Here is a 23,127-nt window from a genome sequence, read left to right on the forward strand (position 1 = left end):
TGTTAATTGTTGAAGCAAATAAATGCTTATTCTCACAACTGACATATTTTTTGAAGGCTTCTTTTGAGCAATACTCTATTAGGGCTGCAACTAATAAAAATCTAACTGATTTCACTTAGCCTTATACTCTCCACAGCCATCTATGTTGTTACAAATAGCAAGATTTTTCTTTTTTATGCTTGAGTAATATTGATATATATATCTCTCAATCATATGACTTCATTCATAAATAGCATTTAAGAAACAAAATGAACAAATTAAAAAAGAGATAAACCAAAAAAGACTTTTAATTATACAGAACAAACTGATGGTTACCAGAGAGGAGGCAGGTGGGGAGATGCGGGGAGTAGGTGAAGGGGATTAAGAGTACACTTATCCTGAGCCCTGAATAATATACAGAATTGTTACATTACTATATTTTATACCTAAAACTAATATAGTACTGTATGTTAACTGCACTGTAATGTAAACAAGGAAATGAAAGAAAAAGAAAAGGGAAAGGAAAAGAGGAAAGGAAGGAAGGTTTAAAATAAAAATCAAATTATCTAATAAACAATCTAGTTAAATAAGATACTGCATGTAAAGCAAATCTGATTTTTACTGGATGCCTGAGCACTTGAGATTATTAATCACTCCCTTCTTATTATCTGTCAGCTTCCCTGATACCATTCTTTACTAGTTCTTCTCTTCTTTCTAATGATTCCTTGTTGGGTTACTTCCTGGGGTCTTCTTCCTTGATGCTTGATATTGGGGATGTTGGTAGGCTTGTTCTTTCCCTTAAATTATATCTTTATTTTTGGAGACTTCATCCATTCTGTAGGTTATTTTTTTTTTAAAGATTTTATTTATTTATTTGACAGAGAGAAATCACAAGTAGATGGAGAGGCAGGCAGAGAGAGAGAGGGAAGCAGGCTCCCTGCTGAGCAGAGAGCCCGATGCGGGACTCGATCCCAGGACTCTGGGATCATGACCTGAGCTGAAGGCAGCGGCTTAACCCACTGAGCCACCCAGGCGCCCCCATTCTGTAGGTTTTTATTAACACTTAAATGTTCATGGTTCCTTGGTCCATGTCATTACCTGTAATTTCAGATTTGTATATCTAAATAAAAACCTGTTGGACATCTTAGCTTGGTTATTCAATAGGCCTTATAAACTGAGCATATCCAAAACTGAACTTTACCAAACCTGCTCTTGTTTCTGTTTTTTCTGTCAGTATTTACTCTGCCTGGGAGTTGGCCTAGATTTTTCCTGATACCTGTACATCTAATCTTCAGTCACTAAGACCTTGCTGAGTCTGCCTTTTTTTAAGAAAAAGATTTTATTTATTTATTTATTTGATATCTAGAGTGCTAGTGAGCAGGGGGGAGGGGCAGAGGGAGGAGCAGGTACCTGGCTAAGCAGGGAACTCAACACAGTACTCGATCCCAGTACTCTAGGATCATGACCTGAGATGAAGGCAGACACTTAACTGACTGAGCCACCCAGGTGTCCCCACTGTGGTTTATCTAAAAACAAATCCAATCATGTCAGTTTCCTGCCATCCAGAGTGTGGTATGTTTATCACTTCCCCCAGAGTGAGGTATGACTATTCTAGAACAAATATTTTTAAACAATGCAAGCATTTTTTTAAGATTTTAACTCATCTCTATACCCAGTGTGGGACTCGATCTTATAAAACCTTGAGATTGAGAGTTGCATGCTCTATCAACTGAGCCAGCTAGGTACCCCTTGAATAAATTTTTTTTTAAAAAAAGACCTTATTTACTTGAGAGAGAGCATGAGAGTGGGGAGGGACAGAGGGAGAAGCAGACTCCCTGATGAGCGGGGAGTCTGATGCGGGCCTCCACCCCAGGACTCCAGAATCATGACCTGAGCCGAAGGCAGTTGTTTAACCAACTGAGCCACCTAGGTGCCCTTAATAAATATTTCTAATAGTTATTTTTTAAATGGGTTTTACAAAAATTTAAAGATCATTTCAAACCCATATTTTCATAGATAATGCTAATAAGGGTAAGCTAAAATAGGTATTACATTTTAAAAAGTGAGGTGTTTTAATTAAAATATCAAGTAATTAAATAGTTAGGGGGAACACAGATTTGACAAAAACCATGAAGATGATAGTTTCAGGAACACTGATCTATAGGATAAAGCCCACAATTGTTAACGTGATACCACATGGACCTTCCATAATTACCAACATTTCCACACTCATTTTTACTGCTCCAACAGTTCACACTTTGAATTTCTACAACTTATGGAAGGTATTTTGTGCATCTGTGCATTTATTCATTCTCTTTCTTTTTTTTAGGGAATTTTTTGAAATTGTAAGTTGTAATGGTAATATTACAATGAAAAAAAAATAAAATGATTCTAAGATTTTCTTTCAAAAACTCTCCTGCAAATCCTCAAGAATGATATTGGTTCCATTTTTATCTTAAGGTCTGAAAGTGGGCTCTAATTATGCACTTCGTAAAATATCATAAGGACTAAACTCCAGTTTTTTCTTTTTGTTCAGTGGCCCTCAGATTCTCAAGAGCTTGATCCTAAGGAACTTTCAGCTGGTTCTCAGTTTGTAGGTCTCATGGCAGTACTCACAGCATGTTTTTCAAGTGGCTTTGCTGGGGTTTACTTTGAGAAAATCTTAAAAGAAACCAAACAATCAGTGTGGATAAGAAATATTCAGCTTGGTAAGTTTTAAATGCTTTCTAATACTATTTTTTTAAATGATTTTATTGTTATATTTAAAGATTACTATATATCTTTAAACAAATAAGTTTCCCATAATTCTGCCATTGATACAAATATCTGTCAAGGTTTTTGCCTTTTAAAACATTGTATTTTTTTTTAAGATGTTATTTATTTGACAGAGTAGGCAGAGAGGCAGGCGGGGGGTGGGGGGGGGGAAGCAGGCTCCCTGCTGAGCAGAGAGCCCGCTGCAGGGGTCGATCCCAGGACCCTGGGATCATGACCTGAGCCAAAGGCAGAGGCTTTAACCCACTGAGCCACCCAGGCGCCCCTAAAACATTGTATTTTAAATGAATGTCTTTTATTCAAGAAATAGAATTTTAGGTCTGTGACATAAGGGTGTATGTAGCCTGTTTTAGTTCTCACTATTTGGAAATTTAGGAACTGTACTTTTGATTGCTACAATTCTCAGAGGATGTTACAAATGACATCTAGAAAAGGAGATTAAAATACTGGTAAATTTCAGTGATACAATATGTGTTATTAACTGTTATTACCATGTTATCTAACAATGATATTTACAAACTGTAAATATCTTACAGTTTTACTTGTCAGTTTTACCTCAGTAAAGCTGGAAAAAGGAAAAAAAGATACTTGAATGGAGAAAGTTTGAAATCATGAAATTTTCATCTTTGTTTTCAAATCTTAATCTCCACGGGGAGGGCATGTGCTATGGAGAGGGCTGTGAAATGTATAAGCCTGATGATTCACAGACCTGTACACCTGGAGCAAATGATAGATTATATGTTAATAAAAAAAATCTTAATATCTCTTTTTATTTCAAAATGTTGTTTTAGCTTTTAAATACTATGTCATTTTTTTCTAACTGAAAGTACATAGTTTAAAACAAAACATACCTCGCATATTGCAGGATTGCCTTTGAACAAATATTTTTTATTTATTTATTTGAGAGAGCAAGAGAAAGCAGAGCAAGCAAGAGAGAATATGAGTGGTGGGAGAGGGCAGGGGGAGAAGCAGACTCCCAGGGTCTTAATCCCAGGACCCTGGAATCATGACCTGAGCTGAAGGCAGACACCCAATCAACTAAGCTACCCAGGCACCCCTGAACAAATATTTAAACTACTTATATACAGTATTATAACTTTTAGTTCCTCATACAAAGATTCCAGCATTTAGTATTCCTGGCATATAGTCATTCTGGAAAACGGTACATGTGAGACACAACTCAGTTGCAAATCATCCATTCTATCTTAGGCCTCTGTCCTTGTGATTTTGGAGCTCATCTTTGAAAACGTTTTTTCTTCTGTCTACATCAACTCAATAGGTATGCCATGTCTGCCTTGGTGGCAGTCAGGCCCTCCACAGTGAATATCTGTACTCCTAATGGCCTATATTTTAAGTCAAACCATCCCAAACAAACCTTCCAAACTTGATTAGTCCATTTTTTCCAGCTATTTTAAAATAATGTGATAACAGGCAAACCAAACCTTCATTTTTTATCACAGGATTTATTACCGTTTCTGTGCAAAATCTATAGAAATGTATCAAGTTGGGTTTTTTAAAAAGAATATTCGAAGAAAATACTTAAAGATTAGCTTCTTTTTGTTCGTCTAGGAAGTAAGTACAGAGGCTTGAAAAGCACCAACCAATTTAATTCACCATTTCAGAAACAGTGTATCTGTAGTATAGTGGATAAGAACACTTGACTTTGTAGTCAGACCAGCTCAAATCCCGATTTCATCACTTAACTACCTGTGTGGCCTTAGGGATGTTGCTTATCTTCCTCTGCTTCACTTTCCTCATTGATAAAATTTCCTTAATTATAGTACTAACTCCATATGTTGCTATGAGGATTAAATAAGTTAGTACTTGTAAAGTGTTTAGAATAAAGTACCTTGCATAGTAAGCACTATAAATATAAATATATATAATATGCAAATATCAGGAAAGAAAGAACTATTAAGAGATTGTGTAATTGCCCTAAGTTTTCTTGAATTATAAAATAAAAACAAAAAGCCAGAATTCATGATTCTGTGGTTATGGGTTTCTTATTATTTTTTTCTTCTTACTCTTTAATTTGACCTCATAACACAATCTAGTGAACGGTAAGCTACCTCAAAGTTTCAAAAAGGGTACATAAATAAGTTGTAGATAACTTGAGATTACAAAAACAGAAATTAAAACATATTTTTAAAAAATATTTATTTGAGAGAGCAAGAGTGTGCACACCCACATGCATGCACTAGCAGAGGACGGGCAGAGGAAGAGGGAGGAGGAGATTCAGATTTCCCACTGAGCGTAGAGGTCATTCTGTTCCAGGATTTGAGCCAAAGTCAGATGCTTAACCAACTGAACCACCCAGGTGCCCCCAAATTAAAACATTTTAATAGAATTTTTCAGTATCAAACTGTTAAAGATTAGCTAGTTGATAAGATCCTGTGTCAGCCAGAGTGGAGAAGCAGGAACTCTTATTACCTGTGATTGCGAGGAGTATAGATTGATATAACCTTATTGGATCTGAAACTGGGAATGTTTAACAAAATTGTAAATAAACGCTTTGATGCAAAAATTCCACTTCTAGATAAGAATTTATCTTACAGATAATTTACACAAGAGCACAAAGATGGATGTTTAAGGTTATTTATTTTAGCATTGGTTATAATTGTAAAAAATAGAAAACATGTAGAAGATTGTTGAAATAAATTATCAATATGATTAAATAGTGCAGTGGTTAAGATCATGGAGTCCAGAGCCACACTGCCTGGATTCACATCCAGAGTCCATCACTTACCAGCAGTGTGAGCTCAGACATGTTTATTTAACTTCTCTGTGTATCAGTTTCTTCATCTATAAAATAGGCATAAAAGTATCTACCTAATAGGGTTGTTGTGAGTTAACACACACAAAGCACTTAGAACAACTTGTGGCACATGATGTTATGTATATATTTCATATTGTTATTATTCATTCAATGACATATTATATAACTGATAGAATGCAGTAGATCTGTATATACTGACATGTATAGCCTTCAGTACTATATACCTTGTTTTGTCATTATCAGCTGTTACTTTCATTCATTCATTCATTCATTCAAAGAACGAGTTATTTATTATTTATTTATTTATTTAGAGTGCATGTGGGGTGGGGGAGCAGAGGGTGAGGGAGAGAGAATCTCAAGCAGATTCTACACAGAGCACAGAGCCTGACGCGGGGCCAAAATAAACAACTTAATTAAAATTGATTGAGTTGGCATAAATAAAATTAGCAGAACATTTCATATCCCTTGTAGTTCCTTTTCATCATGGAATCTTCAAGTAATTATGGCTTTATAGAGAAATTGCTTCACCCTGCACTCTTTACTACAAATATTACCAGAGACTACTCCTAACAGGTGGCCCTTGTAGGCATTTCTTTCTTTCATTATAGCTTAGGATTGCTCCTGGAAATCTTTTAGATCCAGTAGCCATGTGCTAAATTCTGTGGTGCAGCTAAGAACATAGGAGTGAATAAGACATAGTTTCTCCTTTCACTGAACTGGCTTTCCTTAACAGTGAGGCTTTAGTAATGACAGCTTCTGATGTTGCCTATTTCTTAGCTTTGAATTTTTGGATACTACTTAATGTACATTCAAAACTTCTTAATAAGGAAAAATGCTTTGCCACATATCTGAGCTTTTATATCTGCATATATAAATACATATATATGAACATCTAGAGCTAGCAATAGGAAGATATGAGACAACGAATATGTCAAAATGACCGTTTTTCAGATAATTGAATGAGACAGCCATGTAGTCATGTAATGTAAGCATTATATATATTTTTAAAGATTTTATTTATGTATTTATTTGAGAGAGAACATGAGAGCAGGAGGAGAAAAGGGAAAGGGAGAGGGAGAGAATCTGAAGCAAACTCCGCAGTGAGCATGGAGCCCGTTGAGGGGCTCGATCTCACCACCATAAGGTCGTGACCTGAGCCCAAACCAAGAGTTGGCAGCTTAACTGATTAAGCCACCCTGGCGCCCTTAATGCCATTATATTTTTTAGTGTTCCAAAGTTGGTAATCTCTGCTCTTTTCTATATCCTCCTGTCTTTTTCTTACAATCATAATACAGTATTAAGTATAATTCTGTTAGGTTTATATAAATATCCAAGTAAAAGATTTTTATTTGTTTAAATTTTATTTATTTATTTTTTTAAATTATGTACTTATTTGAGAGAGAGAAAGCCGGGGCAGGCAGGGGCAGAGGAAGAAAGAAAGCAGACTCCACGCTGAGCAGGGAGCCCAATTCAGGGCTTATCCCAGGACCAGCACCCCAGGATTATGACTCAAGCTGAAGGCAGAGGCTTAACCGACTCAGCACCCAAGTGCCCACCCAAGTAAAATATTTTTTAAGTAGTCAAATTTTGTCAAAAAGGAAAAGCTAAATATAAAATTATATAAATATAAAATTATATGGAATGTCAGTGGAAAAATATTTTTCCAAACTAAATGGCATATCACATAAACCTGACTTTTCTCCAAATAAAGTTTAGTTTAGTTTCTCCAAACTAAATGACATATGACATAAACCTGACTTTTTTTTTTTTTTTAAGGTTTCTTTGGGAGTATATTTGGATTAATGGGTGTATACATTTATGATGGAGAATTGGTGTCAAAGAATGGATTTTTTCAGGGATATAACCGACTGACTTGGATAGTTGTTATTCTTCAGGTAAAGCATTTAAAGTCATATTTAGTGCTAATAAACTTTTTTTTAATGTAGATAATCAGAGTAGCTCCTGATATACAACGTGAGGGAAAGAGATCCCTCCTGTTGGGTGTTCTCATTATATCAAGCTTATTCAGGGAAGTTAAAATAGAACTGGTCTTGATGCCATAATGAAAACTTACTTTGAAAAGGTCATAAATAACTTTATGGTATTTAAATTTGACATAATTAAAATCAAGTTTAAGAATAAAAGAGATCAAGCTGAAAGCAAATATAACTTTTGATTTTTTTTACAATTCTTATATAGGAAGTCTGTGATCAGTGCATTAAGGCTCAAAAGCAGATCTAGATATTTAAATCTGCCTTACATTGTAGTTACATATTAAAATATTCCTGTCAAATTATCTCCATTTATAATTTGAAATTGGTCAAGGGTTGAGTAATTTCATCATCAAAAATATACTTGATTACTCTGGAGGATATAAAAGTGAAGATGCAAGTCACTGCCCTCACAAACCCTTTCTTTGGAGGTATTTGAAGCTGTAAGAAGCAAGGCCTCTTACAGAAGGTGGGTGTGGATAGCAAAGGATAGTTGTGTTTTGAAAGCGAGAAGGATACTTCTATTTTTAAGATAAAAGGAGACAAGGGTAAGTAAAAATTCAGAGGAAATTTGAAGTAGAGATAGGGTAAATCAAGAGAGTTTGTATGATAGCTTTTATTCTAGCAGAAGAAAGCCCTCTTTCTGTAAGACTTGAGCAAGATAAAGGAGGTTTGGTACAGTCGATATGAGGGATTCATCATGGACTAAATAGATGAACACGTACATTGCCAGGAGGTAATAGGACATCAATTTGTAGTGAGCTCAATTGGCATAGTTTGTGACTTTCACTAATAAGCTTCTGTCATGTGCAGAGGTACAATAAAAGTTGTTAACATGGGTAATCCAGATTTAGGATGTGTAAGTAGAGTTTGGCAGAAAACAAAACTGTATAGTGTGGTAAAACCTCATTATTTAAGTAGGCACAGTGTGGACTTTGAGAGAGATTTGGTAGAAAGTTCAGAAGAATAATCTGACAGCAATAAAAAGTAGGTTGAATGGTGAGAAGCTGGGGGAAGAAAGCCAAGTAAAAAAAAATTCAAGTTAGACTTTATTTTTACTTCAAAAATAAAAACATTTCATGGATCTGAGTGACCAGTCTTTCCACATTTGTCTGAACAAGTGATGTTTAATTACTAAATTGGTTGAGGATAGATGTTTTATTGACAGCACAAACTATATTATAACAAATTGCAGATTACTCTGGTAGTTACTTCATCAGATCTCTTTTGAAATAAAAGGGCTGTTGAACGAAACCTGGAAGTCTGTTGGTTATAGGATATATTTAATAAAAATCACTTATTATAGTGGGTTTAAATTTATAGGACAAAAGCTTAAAGCTTCATTGAATAATGAGATTGTCTTGAAAGGCAGTTTTATATATGTTTGTTTAAAATAATCTTTTAAAATTTTTGCAGGCACTTGGAGGCCTTGTAATAGCTGCTGTTATTAAATACGCAGATAATATTTTAAAAGGATTTGCAACCTCTTTATCCATAATACTATCAACACTGATATCCTATTTTTGGCTACAAGATTTTGTGCCAACCAGGTAATGTATTCTTTTCTATTTCTTTAAGTCTCCAAAATATATGGAAAAGTAAGAATTCTTAATAAGATCTGGTATGAAAAATTTTAACTTTTGAAGAATCAAGGAGATACAGTAAAAAATCATTTAGCTGTCTTTTTTTTTAGTTTTAAAAAATTATTTAAATTCTATTTAAATAATAGTGTATTATTAGTTTCAGGGGAAGAATTTAGTGATTCTTCAGTTGCATATAATATCTGCTGCTCATTACATCATGTACCCTTCTTAACGCCCGAGATCCAGTTACCCTATCCGCTACCCATCTCCCACCAACAACCTCAGTTTGTTTTCCAGGGTTAAGAGTCTCTATGGTTTACCTCCCTCTCTGTTTTATCTTTTTTTAAAAAAAATTTTTTAATTTAAATTCAGTTAATTAACATGCAGTATATTGATTTCAGAGGTATAGACCTGTGATTCATCAGTCTTATATAATACCCAGTGGTGATTACATCACATGTCCTCCTTAATGTCCGTCACCCAGTTACCCCATATCTCTACTGCCTCCCCTCCAGCAACTCTCTGTTCCCCAGCATTTAATTGTATTTTTTTTTTTTAAAGATTTTATTTATTTGACAGAGAAAGACACAGCAAGAGAGGGAACACAAGCACAGGGAATGGGAGAGGGAGAAGCAGGCTTCCCGCCGAGCAGGAAGCCCAATGCAGGGCTCAATCCCAGGACCCTGGGATCCAGACCTGAGCCAAAGGCAGACGCTTAACAACTGAGCCACCCAGGTGCCCCTTAACTGTCTTTTAAAAAAAGGTTTCAAACTAACTACATAAAAGAAAATATTCCACTAGTAAGTATTTTGTACAAATTTAACTAGCCAGAATTTTCCCAGTAGACTGGAAAATTTTTTAAAACTTTTCCCCCAAAGTAAAATGTCATATAAAAAGTTCAATAAATCATAAAATGGCATTTTTATGTGTGGAATTGATATAGGTAAAGCCAGGAGAGTAGATGACATTCTTTAAGAGAATAGTTTATGTAGAAAATGTGCAGGAGAAAACTCTTTCAGGTGGTGGCAGAAGAGTGGTTGGGAAGAGAATTACAAAAGGAATGATGGGTGAGGCAGGAGACCCAGGATGTGTAGTGTCATTGATGCCAAGGGAGGAAACAGTCAGGAAGAAGGAAGTGTGATTAATACCCATTATAGCTGGTACCGGAAGCCCTATTATTTTTTTATAATTATTAACTTATAATCCCAGAGTAATGAGATTATATTTTAGTGGATTCCAGGTTACTAGTCTTGGTTTTCGTCAACTTCACTCCCCTCCTCATCTTCTTAACTTCTAAACTTTGGAGTCTCTGAAGGATCTGTCCTTGAACATTTGTACTCACTCCCTTGAGTGATCTCTGTTCTCAAGGATGATAACCTTCCCTTCTTTTCTCTTTCCTTCTCTTCTCTTCACTTCGCTTCACTTCTCTTTGCTTCTCTTCTCCTTTCCTTTCTTTCTTTTCCTTTTCTTTTCTCTCTACTTTCACATTTTACTTTGAATTCCAGGCTTGTATATTTAATTGCGTATTTGACATTTTCACTTGAATGTCTACTACATAATTCGTTCCCTAACCCTATAAGGGTTTCCCAATTTAGTAAATGGCAGCACCTTCCTTCTCCAGTTGCTTAGGCTAAAATTCTCCTTGATTTAAACAGGAACAGTTTATCCACAGTAACCTAAGAGAAGGCCTATAGATATATAGACAGAAAGTTAAAATATATGGAAGTTCTTTATCTTCTGAAATAGGAAGTAAGGTTATCAACTTCTCTTTACCTTTCTCTCACACATCATTCCAATCTAGAAATAAAGCCTGTCACCTCTTCCTTTTTAATATCTCCAGAGTCAACCATTTCTCACAACTTCCATTGCTACCACCCTGGTCCAAGGCATACTCATTTATCACCTGGATTAAGGAAATAGTCTCTTGATATATCTCATTGCTTTGTCTCTTGCTCTGTGCCCCTACAATGTTCTCCATTCAGCAAACTATTTTCAATATAAATTAGATCATATCACCACTCTGCTCACTACTGTTACCTAAAAGTTGTAATTATTATGGCCTATTTTATATGGCCCTCAGCTACATGCCTGTCTTCATCTGATATTACTTTCCTTTTGTTTCCTTCCTTCCCTCCCTCCCTCCTTTATTTTTCTTTCTTCTTTCCTTCCTCCCTCCCTCCCTGCCCTCCCCCATCAGTCTATCTACGGCAACCTCTTTGCTACAGGCTTTGACTTGCCCTTCAGTCATCTTGGAATACTCATCCCCTGTGACATCCCCACATGACAAACTCCCTCACATCCTCAGGTCTTGGCTCAAATTTACTGTATCAGGAGACCTCCCTAAATAAAAGCAACCCCCTCCATTCTGACATTCTTTCTTCCTTTCTTCAGAAGATTCTTTCTTCAGAAGATTTATTACCAGCCTATTATAGACCGAAGCTTGGCCTATAATAGGCACTCTATTTGAATGAATATTCAAGATCTTAAAATTTTTAAAACAGCTAGTAAAATTTATTTGTGTTACTGAGAGTGAGATAGGATTATAGATGGAATGTGGCAGTAGAAAAACACAATATCCTCTTTATGTTTCTATATTAAACATTTGTGGTTTCATTCTTCTAGCAGCCTGGGTAATAGGTCTGGGACACGCATGTTGGAATGTTTAATTTCTCTGAGGCATGGATTTAAAAGTATTTCTACTTCTTGTTTGGTATGGGAATGAACTACCTAGCTAGTGAGACTAGCCTAACAACTAGGATATATGTTTTAATGATGCTTTAGCCTCTATTCATTAAATGAGGAAATTATGCACTAATGTATTATTTGAGTAAGTTGGGAACTTTATTTTAGATGTTTCGGAATCTAGAGTTTTAGGGTACATTTAAAAAGGCATAGCTTTAAAAAAAATAACACCTCATATAAAGCTGACTCAGGATGCTAACTTTAAGTCTTTGAATCATGTAGGGAATAAACAATAAACAAGTAAATGAACAGGTAAATCAGTAGAAGGGCAAAAGAATAGTAGTTTGTCAATAAGATTTATATCTGCATGTAAATCCATGTTTCTGAGGGACTGTGTAGGGTATGTTGGGATGAAGATAAAAAGGGAAAAGATAATGAGTTTGTTATTATTGAATGAATGAATGAATGTTTTGACACTGAGTCAGATGAAGAAGATGGATTATTTTTCCTATAACTAGACTATCTTTATGTATTCTTTTTTTGTGAAGAACATCTCTTAAGTAATAAATCCAATGACCTCTATTCCAAATGTATTAAAGTATTTTCCTTTGTTATCCCCATTTCACTTCCTAAAACTGCTTAGGTTTTGTTTGTTGTTTTCTCAGAGGTGGTTCCCCTGTACTTGCCTTTCTGACTGCTCCTTCAGTAGCCTATCAATCCTTACTCACTCTCTCATTCATCTTATTCACTGCCATGTCTTGTCTGTCCTCTCTGTGAAGATAAGTCCCAACTTAATTTCAACTCTAGATTCCTATTTTCAGCTGACTACTAAACACCTCTATTAATATATCACCAGTGTTCCTTTTCCTAACTTATTTTTCTTGTGTTGATTATTTTGCTTATTGGTATTAAACATCCTTGCATTTAGGCTTGTTTATTCTTCTATCAAAAATTTATTAAGTGTCCACTATGTGCCTTCCTTTCACTGTACCAGATCCTAGAGAAACAGGAATTTATGAATGAGATATGATTTCCTCTCTTCAAAGACATAACAGTGATTAGAGAGATAGACATGTGAATAAATGAGAATTTTATGATCAGTGCAGCAATGAAGTATATATATGCAATTCTGTTGGAAATCAGGTGCCCAAATCCTTGAAAGTTGTATTCTGATAGTTTTTCCCCAACAAAATTTTTTTTCCTCAGAACCATGTAAAAATAGCTATCTTGACAAGCAGGGGTTTCATGACATTATTAGGTATTCTAGTAGATCCTGTTAGAAATTTCATAAAATAGATTCCTTCAGTGGGTAGAGAATGGGATCAGACAGCTTTTCAGTTGAGCATGTGATTCTGTGTTATTCCAGAGGTCCAGAAAGCTAGGCAAAGGTCAGAATGCCTGACAGAGGAAGTTTTCAGTCAGAAGCTTGTCCAAAGCCTAATTATGAAATATTCCTATGGAACTAATTTTCTTCAAGAGGTATTGTAGGAAGGTTTATGTTGTCATAATCTTACATGTGTACCTGCATCAGAGGCTTTTGAAAAGTTACCCATTTACATCAAACCAACAGCAGATAATTTATCACAGCAGATAGTTATTGAGCCCCCTCTATCTCCTAGGCACTTGGGATATAATGATGAATGAGGAGCACATGGTTAAGCAGGCGGACAGACATGTCAATAATGTGTCATTTAATAACGTGTAATAAATGTTACCATAGAGTACCTCCACCTAGGGGAATGAGTCTTGGAGACATTAGACGTGAGTTATGAATAGTCGTTTTCTTGGGAGAAAGGACATTGCAAGCAGAGGGAGGGAGTAGCATCTAAAAGGACACTGTCCTGAAAGGCACATTGTTTCACTGAATGGAATGGCTGAACTATAGATTGGGTGGGTGGAATATGGGAGATGAGGTCGGGGGACCACATTAGGAAGGGCCCTTTATGTCATAGTAAGGGTTGTGATCTTTTTCCTTTATAGAACAAATGTTTATTATTGTAAAACTCAAGAGAGTGACTTTGAACTATTAATAGAAGCTTTAAAACAAAGACTTACTCATGTCCCTGTAATAGTACTTTGAAGAATTTACATCTTAAAAGTTAAATTGGTATTCACTTTATCTCCACTTTAAGTTCCAGTACCAGTTTAAGTTCATTTATAGTTTATAATAAGGTATATTATATCTCTGGATAGATAAAATAAAGAATAAACCAAGTCTACCTGCATTTAATTGAATTTCCTTTTGTAAAGCATCCTGTGATGTGGTCCTGAATTTTGCTTATTATTACTACCTTGGATTTTAAACTGAACTTTACTAAAAAAAAAACAAACAAAAAAAGCTGAACTGCACTTTGGTCTCAAAAGAATGCCATTTTCTGTTTATATTTTCAAATATTTAAATGTTGAGATCTTTTATTATTCAATGTATTACAGGCAAAAGACATATTAAGGGGAAATACATTTAAAACATCTTCGCTTTGGGAGCCAATACAGTGCAGTGGATGAAAGTAGGGTTCTAGAGTCAAACATACCTAGATTTGAGCCTTGTCTTCCACTTAAAGTTGACTTTAAGCAAGTTACTTAAACTCTCTAACCCTCAGTTTCCTCATATATATAAAAAAAAATGAGGTTAATACTAATACTTCTTCATAAGGTGGTTATAAGAATTAAATAAGATGCATAGAAAACACTTGGCTTGAATACCTAGAATGTATTAAGTACTTAGTATTTGTTAGCCTTATTACTGGAACATTTTTTCCCAAGTTAAAATTGTTTTTATAAGAGAAAAAATAGAAATTGTTTTGCTTTTAATCTGATTATCTCTTTTTCATTTTTTCTTCATCTATTTAGTGTCTTTTTCCTTGGAGCCATCCTTGTAATAACAGCCACTTTCCTATATGGTTATGATCCCAAACCTACAGGCAATCCTACTAAAGCATAGCTGTATACTATCTTTAACTGATTTTTCACAATGGTGCACTAGGAATCTCAACATTAATCTTGCATAGAGGACTTCTACAGACTCTCAGAAGATATCATCATGCTGAATCTCATTGTATTGTTCAAATGATGTGAAAATATAAAAGTTTAAGGATAAAATGTGTATATGTTAATGAAATGGCTATTACATCTAGAAATCAAAGCTTGAAAGTATTTCCAGCTATTAGAATAATTATTGGAGAAAACTTGAAATCTGAGTTTAAAAAGATTTTACCTTTTGATTGCTGCAGAAATGTCCTATGCACTCTTTGCAAGAGCACACAACAAATGTCAGATACAATTTTTGCAAATGAGATCTATTTAATCTTATTAAATGTTTTTTATCTTTTCTGTATAGAAATATCAAATCACATGAATATTCAAAGTTTGAAAATTATAATTATAATTGCCTATAAAGCTGTGAAGAAACAGAAGTATGATTTGAAAAACATTTTAATGTATCTGAGATTTTTATATTTATACAAAAGATTACTAAAGAAAAGATTGCTAAATGTCATTTGTTCAACTACATAAAAATTGATAAAGTTATGTCCTGGGTCTAATTTATGAGAGAATAAAATTCATACTTAAATTTAATGTAAGGAAATACACACATCTATTTCTCCATCTACATTTTAAGATCCGTTAGTGCTTTGAAACTGCTGAAAGCAATCCAGTTGCTCCTGTGCTAGATTGTAGCCAGAAACTTTTGCACTAATTGAGTTTTGTTCTTAATCTCTTAATTGTATTTTTCTGTAAATCAGATAGATCCTTAATATTTCTTTAAATTAAATTGCTGTATGTGGTAATTTCCATTAAAGTTTCAAAATGAATTTAAAAGGATTAAATACTCATTTAATAATTGAAAAGAATTATTATTATCTAATATCTCCACTTGGAGAATTTTGAACTATCAAAGCATATACTGTACGCAACTTAAATGTTTTTAAATGAATATTGTAGTCATTGATCTGTAAAATTCCTTTAATCTACAGCTGTTAAAAACAACAACCAAAATAATAATAGTATAGATATCAACGAATTGAGACCAAAATGACCTTTCTTAGAGACATTCCAGATTGCCATAATATTATATTATTTTAAATGGCACTATAGCTATAAACTCAAGGCTGCTCAGAAGAACTTTTTAGGCCTTTCATAAACCAACCATCCCCAGGTATATTCTGGTCACATGTCTAGGAGAGGTAGCAAATTCTGAGTTCCCTTTCTGTGGCCCTGTAGAAGCTGCTAGGAAGGAGCCACCACTTAGATTTAAGATAGTGGTTTCTTTTCCGGTTTGATTAGCACTGGAGTTGAGGTTATAAATTACATGAGTTATTTAATAAGTTGGTTCAAGAGGGAGAGAAAATATAGCAAAAATGGTAAAGTGAATTGGTGGGCAAGAATATGGAATATGGATGTAATTTAATTATTGACTATAGATAGAATTACCTATTATGTATAAGAAGTATTTTACTTTATTTTTTCATTCATGCTTATATATTTTTAAGTCTCGCATTCTAATAGTATAAAAACTAAAAAAAAAATAAATATTTTTATATTGTTATAACGGATTTTGTTAAATAGAATTTGGCTCAAAAATACTGTGTTACAAATTTTGGGGTACTTTGGCTTATTAGGACTGGCTATGTTTCTTTGCTTTATGCAAACCACATCTCTATAAGACATAGGTCTAATCTAATCCATTCAGAGTCTAAAAGTGATTAAAATTACAAAATATCTTAAATCAATTAGCTGCTGATTCCAAATTGGAACTAACTAAACTTTCTGGAAGACTGACCTATGATTTTCAGTGACCATCTTTTAGAGTATTTGTTAATAACTTCACCACATTCTGAGCATGGTGTTTTTAGATCGTAACAGCTTTCTGAGTGAAATCTAAGCCCTACAAATGCAAAGAATTCAAGAGTATATATAAAGATTTATGTTCAGCCTGCATGGAAGTACTGGTTGGGTACTAGTATATATTAATTCAGTGTACATTTACATAGGCTGAGTGTACCTTCAAAAAATGATAAAAGCAAATAATTGGATATTAGACATGTTAGTTACCACATTTTCCAATGTCCAAAATAATATAATTTTAAGATTCCCAATAAAGCTTTTAAAAATATAATTAAGAGTTGTGAGAAAAGACGAAGTGCTCTAAAGCCTATTTTTAAACTGATTTTTATTAGACAAGTTTAATTTATATTTTGCTTTTCTATTAGGCTTAAAGATGTTATTAGAGATTGGGTTGTATAGCTTATAATTTTTAATTCATAGAGAAAGAATTGGATTTTTGAAGGGGGGGGCCTATATCCTAGACCATGTCATTTACACAAATAATGCCGTTTTCGTATGTGTGTGTGGTGTGTTTTGATGACCTTCAAAAGCCTTATTGTATCAATCAATGTTGACTATTTAAATTCTTACTTTCTAAAGTTTACTTGTTACCTCTCAACTACTTTGTTCACTATATTCATGGGAGAGGAGTGCCAGTTGATAGTTCTATTAAAAATTAAGAATTAAGTATTTGGGAAGAAAAGTTTAAAATTCAATATGTAGGTGTTTCAACATGGTAATATTACCACTTCTTTAATAAGTGTTCTTAGGGAATTTGGAGGCTAGTTTTATGGTGTAAACTATAGTTTAGAGATGCAAAACTTCAATGTTTACATCAGTTTATACTGAATGTCACAATTTCACAGAAGGGAAGATAGTTTGATATTTAAACTAGATTCTAAGGAGACAGAATCTAAAAAGAAACTAATTGACTTTGTGCCCAGTAGATGTAGTGTAATATTGATTATTCTTAAGTCTTGGTACACTTTTCCTACATATCAAATTATTGGACTTTTAAAATGTCATTGTATTGTCATTCAACTGAGTTTTGTTTTTAAAAATAGGGGTTAGCATCACTTATTTTATCTACACTTTCATTATTATATTTAATTACACATGGATGTATGCTTTACATAAGAAAAGGTTTTTAAGTTATTTATATTGAAAATCATCTTAAGAATCTCCCAGATATGTAGCATATTTAAAGTAATTACAGGACCAAAGAAAAAGCACCTTTATCAAAATCTGGTCCTATGTGCCTTGCTTTACCAAATACCTGACTTTTCTGACGGTATTACTGTAATTCACTACTTTGGACATATGGGGAAATTGACATTTTATGAATAACTAAAATTCAATTTTTTGGATGTTTCAACATTTGCTCTTTAAATCCATTATCTAACAGAATATTAAATTAGTATACTGTATAAACATTAGTAAACAGTACTTATTTAAATAAATTATGCACCATTGCTCCATCATTGAGCTTTTGAAATTTTATCAAGTGTATATATATGGCTGTTATTTGGTTGTTTTATTTCTTATTATGAGATATAATTTACTGTGATTTTTAAAATATTTTTTAATGAGTTGAATTCTGAATTTGTTTATATGTCTATGAATTTCATTTGTTTAGAAAGATTCCTTTGAGTTTGGGAATGTGATTTGTATATTTAAATTTTTTATGGACATCATTTAGAGGAATGTATAAATTGTTCTTTTGTTAAATGGCTTTTTAATGGATGAATTTGTCTCTGTCATTTTTTGGTATCCAGTTATTATCTATTTAGTAGATTTATGAAAAATATTTTCATAATTAACCACTTACATTTCTTCCTATATTTCCTTGTTTCCCTTTTCACCTGTGTTTGACTTAACTGAATTAGAGTCCTTTCTATATATTTGAAATGACTCCCTGATCTTTCTGTATCTCTTTAGTTACCTTTATCATGTGTGATGTTCGTTCCTTTTTCCTAGCCTATGCTCTAGCATGGAAGACTGGGTTTTATTTAAACTAGTTAGAACCTCTCTATCTGGTGATAATAGCCTAGTTTTTTTTTGTTGTTGTTGTTGTTTTAAATAAATTATCTTTTTGCTAGCCTCAAGGTTAAGTAATTACAGTAATTGGTATATATTTTCTTCATAAATCATTGAATATAATTGCTTCTACTGTGACTATCAATTCAGTGCATAGAGATCAAATGATAAGCAATACAAAGGATTTCATTTCCACGCCTATTAGTGAAATAACCTTGTACGAAGTGCTTTGTTTTAAAAGGTCACTAAAAAGTATCAGCATTTATTTATTTCAGCATATCAGCATTTTAAAAGTAGATACTTTGGTTTCTTCTTGTGAAAATAATTAACTGAAAATCTTTACATCTTTTTGGAATTGGAATACTTTTGTTGGAAGTATATCACAGTCCTTGAATCCCAGTCCTATGCAACCTCATACTTACACCTCATAATTCAAATCTTATACATAATTACTGCCATTCAGCAGAGTCAGATAGTGACCAGCATTAGTAAATGGTCTTTCTTACCATTCTTAAAAGTTTTGGATTCCCTCAAAGCAGGATTATTACATATATATTCCAGAAAAGAAAATAGCAAAGAGGAAATAACTTGTGTTCAGACCCCAAAGATGTCAAATTCTACTATAGTAGAGTGTGTCTTGGTGACTGCAAATTCATGGGTTTCCCAAATCTACCTGCAGGTTCAATAATTCACTAGAAAGACAGAACTTAATGAAAACTATTATACTCTCATCATGTTTATTATCAGGAAGGGATGCAAATTTGAATCAGCCAAAGGAAGAGGCATATAGGGTAGAATCTAGGAGTCCAAATTCCAGTTTTCCTTTCCAGTTGTCTACTCCCTGTGGGATCCTGGACAGTGTTATTTATTCCCGGCCACAGTATACATACAGTATTGCCAGTCAGGAAAGCTCACTCATGCTGAGGTGTCCAAATTTTTATTGATGTTTTATTTCTTGGCCTGATTCTTTGCCCATGTGGTTGAGAATTTTCCAGCCCTGCCCCTCCCTGGAAAACTGGCTGACATCGAGTTACAGGGGTTTATCCTGAGTCATCTTGTTAGCATAAATTATCAGGTATGAGGTCCTAAAGATGCAGGCCAGAACTTTCTTTAGGTAAAGCCAAATTCCTTATTACAAAGTGATCATTTGTGTCTATACACATTCCTCTGAATTGATGATGACAAAAACAATGACAGTTCTTTAGAGAGACTTTTATACTTTATGATTTTAATTTCAAAAGTATTGGCAAATGATTTTGAACATATGACTTGAGTGTAGAAAAACATTTATAATCAGATACAGTGCTAAGTAGCACATGTAGTATTCATTTAGTTTTCAGTTCTGATGTTAAATGACTTTATAAATGCTGAATTATTTTTTAAACAATAAATTATGTTGTATATTAACATACAATTTTAAGCTTATTTCTTATTTATTCATTTTTTGCCACTTGAAGATTATAACATGAATGCTGCTTTGGAGGGACTTCTTGATTTTACTGATACTTTTTTAAAAGTCTGTTACATGGTAATACAGTATTTTATTTATTCTGTCATTAATAACAAATACTTGAGAATATTTATAATATTAATGGAATTTAATCTAAAAGAAGTTCAACTTGCTTTTTTGACATTTCAGTACTGGGTATACATAAGAAGTTATGGTCAAAATTATTACATCAAAAATATAATAAATGCTTGGTGTTAGTCTATATAGAATTCAGTTTTTGGCATAAAGTTCTTTGGCTGTAAGAACGTTTGGTTTACTTCACTAATCAGAATATGTCTTAATGCTGGTATGGCCTTTTCTTAGTATTTCTTCTGCACTTGATTTTTAGCACAGTTATCTATGATTGTATGAGTGGAGTTGAAGATAGTCATCATGTTTATTCCAAAACAGGGTACGTAACCAATGACTATAGTAATGATCAGGTAGGGGGCAGTGTGACTGTCCAATATTTTTGAGACCAGTAGATTAAGCCTAAGGAATTTAGCCAAGATTCAGGAATAAAAGCCTACAAGATAAGAACTATGAAGCAAAAATGAGAGCTTATGTAAAAAACAAAGCCATAAATAACTCTGGCAGTGGTGGTGATGAATTTTCCACTAGCTTCCCTGTGGCTTTAGACAGTCTTGGGTCCTTCATTCACACTCAGGCCCCTCTTGGCAGTTCAGCCTCTTTAGCACCAAGTCAAGTATAAGCTAACTTTAAATTACCATTAACCATCACTATTATAATAAAAGGTTAACAGAATAAAACTGATAACAGTTGTTCTTTGGTTGACTGTAGGGCTTCACTGTTAATTGATAGGTCCACATTTCCAGTAATCCTTTGCTAGGGTTAAGCATCAGCCCTTCATTGGATCGAAGCAATATTTCATTTACGAATTCATTTACATTTATTCATTTAGGATCTCTCTTTTTTTTTTTTTTAAGATTATTTATTTGTCAGTGATAGAGGGAGAGAGAGCGAGCAAGCACAGGCAGACAGAGAGGCAGGCAGAGGCAGAGGGAGAAGCAGGCTCCCTGCCGAGCAAGGAGCCCTATGCGGGACTCCATCCCAGGATGCTGGGATCATGACCTGAGCCGAAGGCAGCTGCTTAACCAACTGAGCCACCCAGGCGTCCCTCATTTAGGATTTCTAATATGTAAAAATAACTTATTTAAGACAAGTAACATATTATTCCTTTGGAACTCGTTTATCAGACAAATACACTTTCATCCTTTTTTAAGTATTACCTCACTGTGTTTGGGAGTAATCATCTGAAAATATACTCTTGTTAAAATGTGCTTGAAATGTAAAGTATTTAAGGGGGTTAGTTAAATTTGATAAGTTAGACTTATGAATTTTTAACAAAATCTGTGAATGTGTTTGTTTTTATGTGTTTGCTCTCTTTTAAAAGACACTGCATGTACAAAAACATGATTTCTAATAATTGAGGGTTTACATTATCTCCTTTGGGCTAAGGTTTTATTGTGTTCTAGTGTATTCTATGTGGGTAGTAAATACAGCAATTAAAAATTGTGATATTAAGGGCTTTTTCTAATATATGCAAGCTTCTTCAATAAGTTTTCTAAATATTATAGCCAAATTTGAGTTGTTTTTGTTGGTTCATATAGAGTTATAGAAAATCATGACAGGAGATGAGTCCATGTTTCAGTTTATGACTTTGAAAATATTGCTGTGAATTTTAGAATTTTAAAACTTGAAGTTCATTTTGGATATTATGTATGTAATGCTTCAAATTTCCATTACTTAATATTGTCTCCATTTTTACTTTACTTTGAATATTTTATTTTTATAAAATTGTTATTTTAATGGCTTCAGTCATGCTATGACAGATTTTGCCAGATTAGGTTTGAAAAATTCATGGGTTATCTCCATGCATTCACAAACTAATCATTGTTAAAGACTCTTTTTTAAATTTAAATTTCTTCAGCTTTTCATTTTGAAAAAATTTAAACATGTACTCATTTACTCTTCACCTAAATACAACATTACTAATATTTTGCCATACTAGCTTCTCAGAACACTTGACTCTTAACTACTTCAGCATGCATATCCTAAAAATAAAGCCATTTTCCTATTTAACTCAATACCATTATCATACTTAAGGAGACTTAAATTATCTTGATTTTATCATCTAAGTTCATATTCAGATATTTCTAATTGTCATAAAAACGAATTTAAATTTTTCTGGTTTTGAACCAGGATGCAGTTGAGGTTCATACTTTGGATTGTCTTATTTATTTATATTTGTTTGTCTTATTAGTCTAGAAGATCCTTCCCTGCACCCTCTTTGTTTCCCCCCCCCCATGATGTGACTTTAAAGAATCTAAATCACTTTCCTCCTATCCTTAATCTCTCTGTTCCTTTGACTTGTTCCCTTTATTTTTTGTATTTCCATTGAACTGAAAGTGGAGTCTGTAGGTTTTATTAGCTTCAGCTCAAGTGTTTTTGGAAAGAATATTTCATGGGTAATCTTGTAGATTTTTTTATATATATATATTTTTAAAGATTTTATTTATTTATTTGACAGAGAAATCACAAGTAGTCGGAGAGGCAGGCAGAGAGAGAGAGAGGGAAGCAGGCTCCCTGCTGAGCAGAGAGCCTGATGCAGGACTTGAACCCAGGACCCTGAGATCATGACCTGAGCCGAAGGCAGCGGCTTAACCCACTGAGCCACCCAGGCGCCCCCCGTAGATTTTATATTTTATCACATTGAAGACACATTATTCTGGGCAGTTCAGTCAGTTAAGCGCCTCTTTTTTTTTTTTTTTTAACATTTTATTTATTTGAGACAGACAGAGTGAGCACAAGCAGGAAGGGTCAGAGGAAGATGGAGAAGCAGACTCCCTTGCTTGAGCAGAGAGCCCGATGTGGGACTTTATCTCAAGACCCTGGGATTGTGACCTGAGCTAAAGGCAGACACTTAACTGACTTAGCCACCCAGGTGGTGGCCCAGCACCCAACTCTTGATTT

General features: G+C 33.9%; 1 protein-coding gene and 1 pseudogene across 2 annotated transcripts in view; one reads left to right on the forward strand and one right to left on the reverse strand.

Moving 5' to 3' along the window:
* Nucleotides 1–18,350, forward strand: part of SLC35A3 (solute carrier family 35 member A3) — a 60,247-nt gene extending 41,897 nt beyond the window's left edge. For both annotated transcript variants that reach the window (XM_044238753.1, XM_044238752.1), the window contains exons 5-8: nt 2,516–2,687; nt 7,304–7,422; nt 8,935–9,068; nt 14,634–18,350. In XM_044238753.1, coding sequence (XP_044094688.1) covers nt 2,516–2,687; nt 7,304–7,422; nt 8,935–9,068; nt 14,634–14,724 — 516 coding nt within the window. In that variant the 3' untranslated portion in view covers nt 14,725–18,350. The remainder of the gene's footprint in view (nt 1–2,515; nt 2,688–7,303; nt 7,423–8,934; nt 9,069–14,633) is intronic.
* Nucleotides 18,351–20,364: 2,014 nt separating this feature from the next.
* LOC122899165 lies at nt 20,365–20,790 on the reverse strand (annotated as a pseudogene).
* Nucleotides 20,791–23,127: the final 2,337 nt, after the last annotated feature.

This window comes from Neovison vison, chromosome 2 (genome assembly GCF_020171115.1).
Source record: "Neovison vison isolate M4711 chromosome 2, ASM_NN_V1, whole genome shotgun sequence".
NCBI lineage: Eukaryota > Metazoa > Chordata > Mammalia > Carnivora > Mustelidae > Neogale > Neogale vison.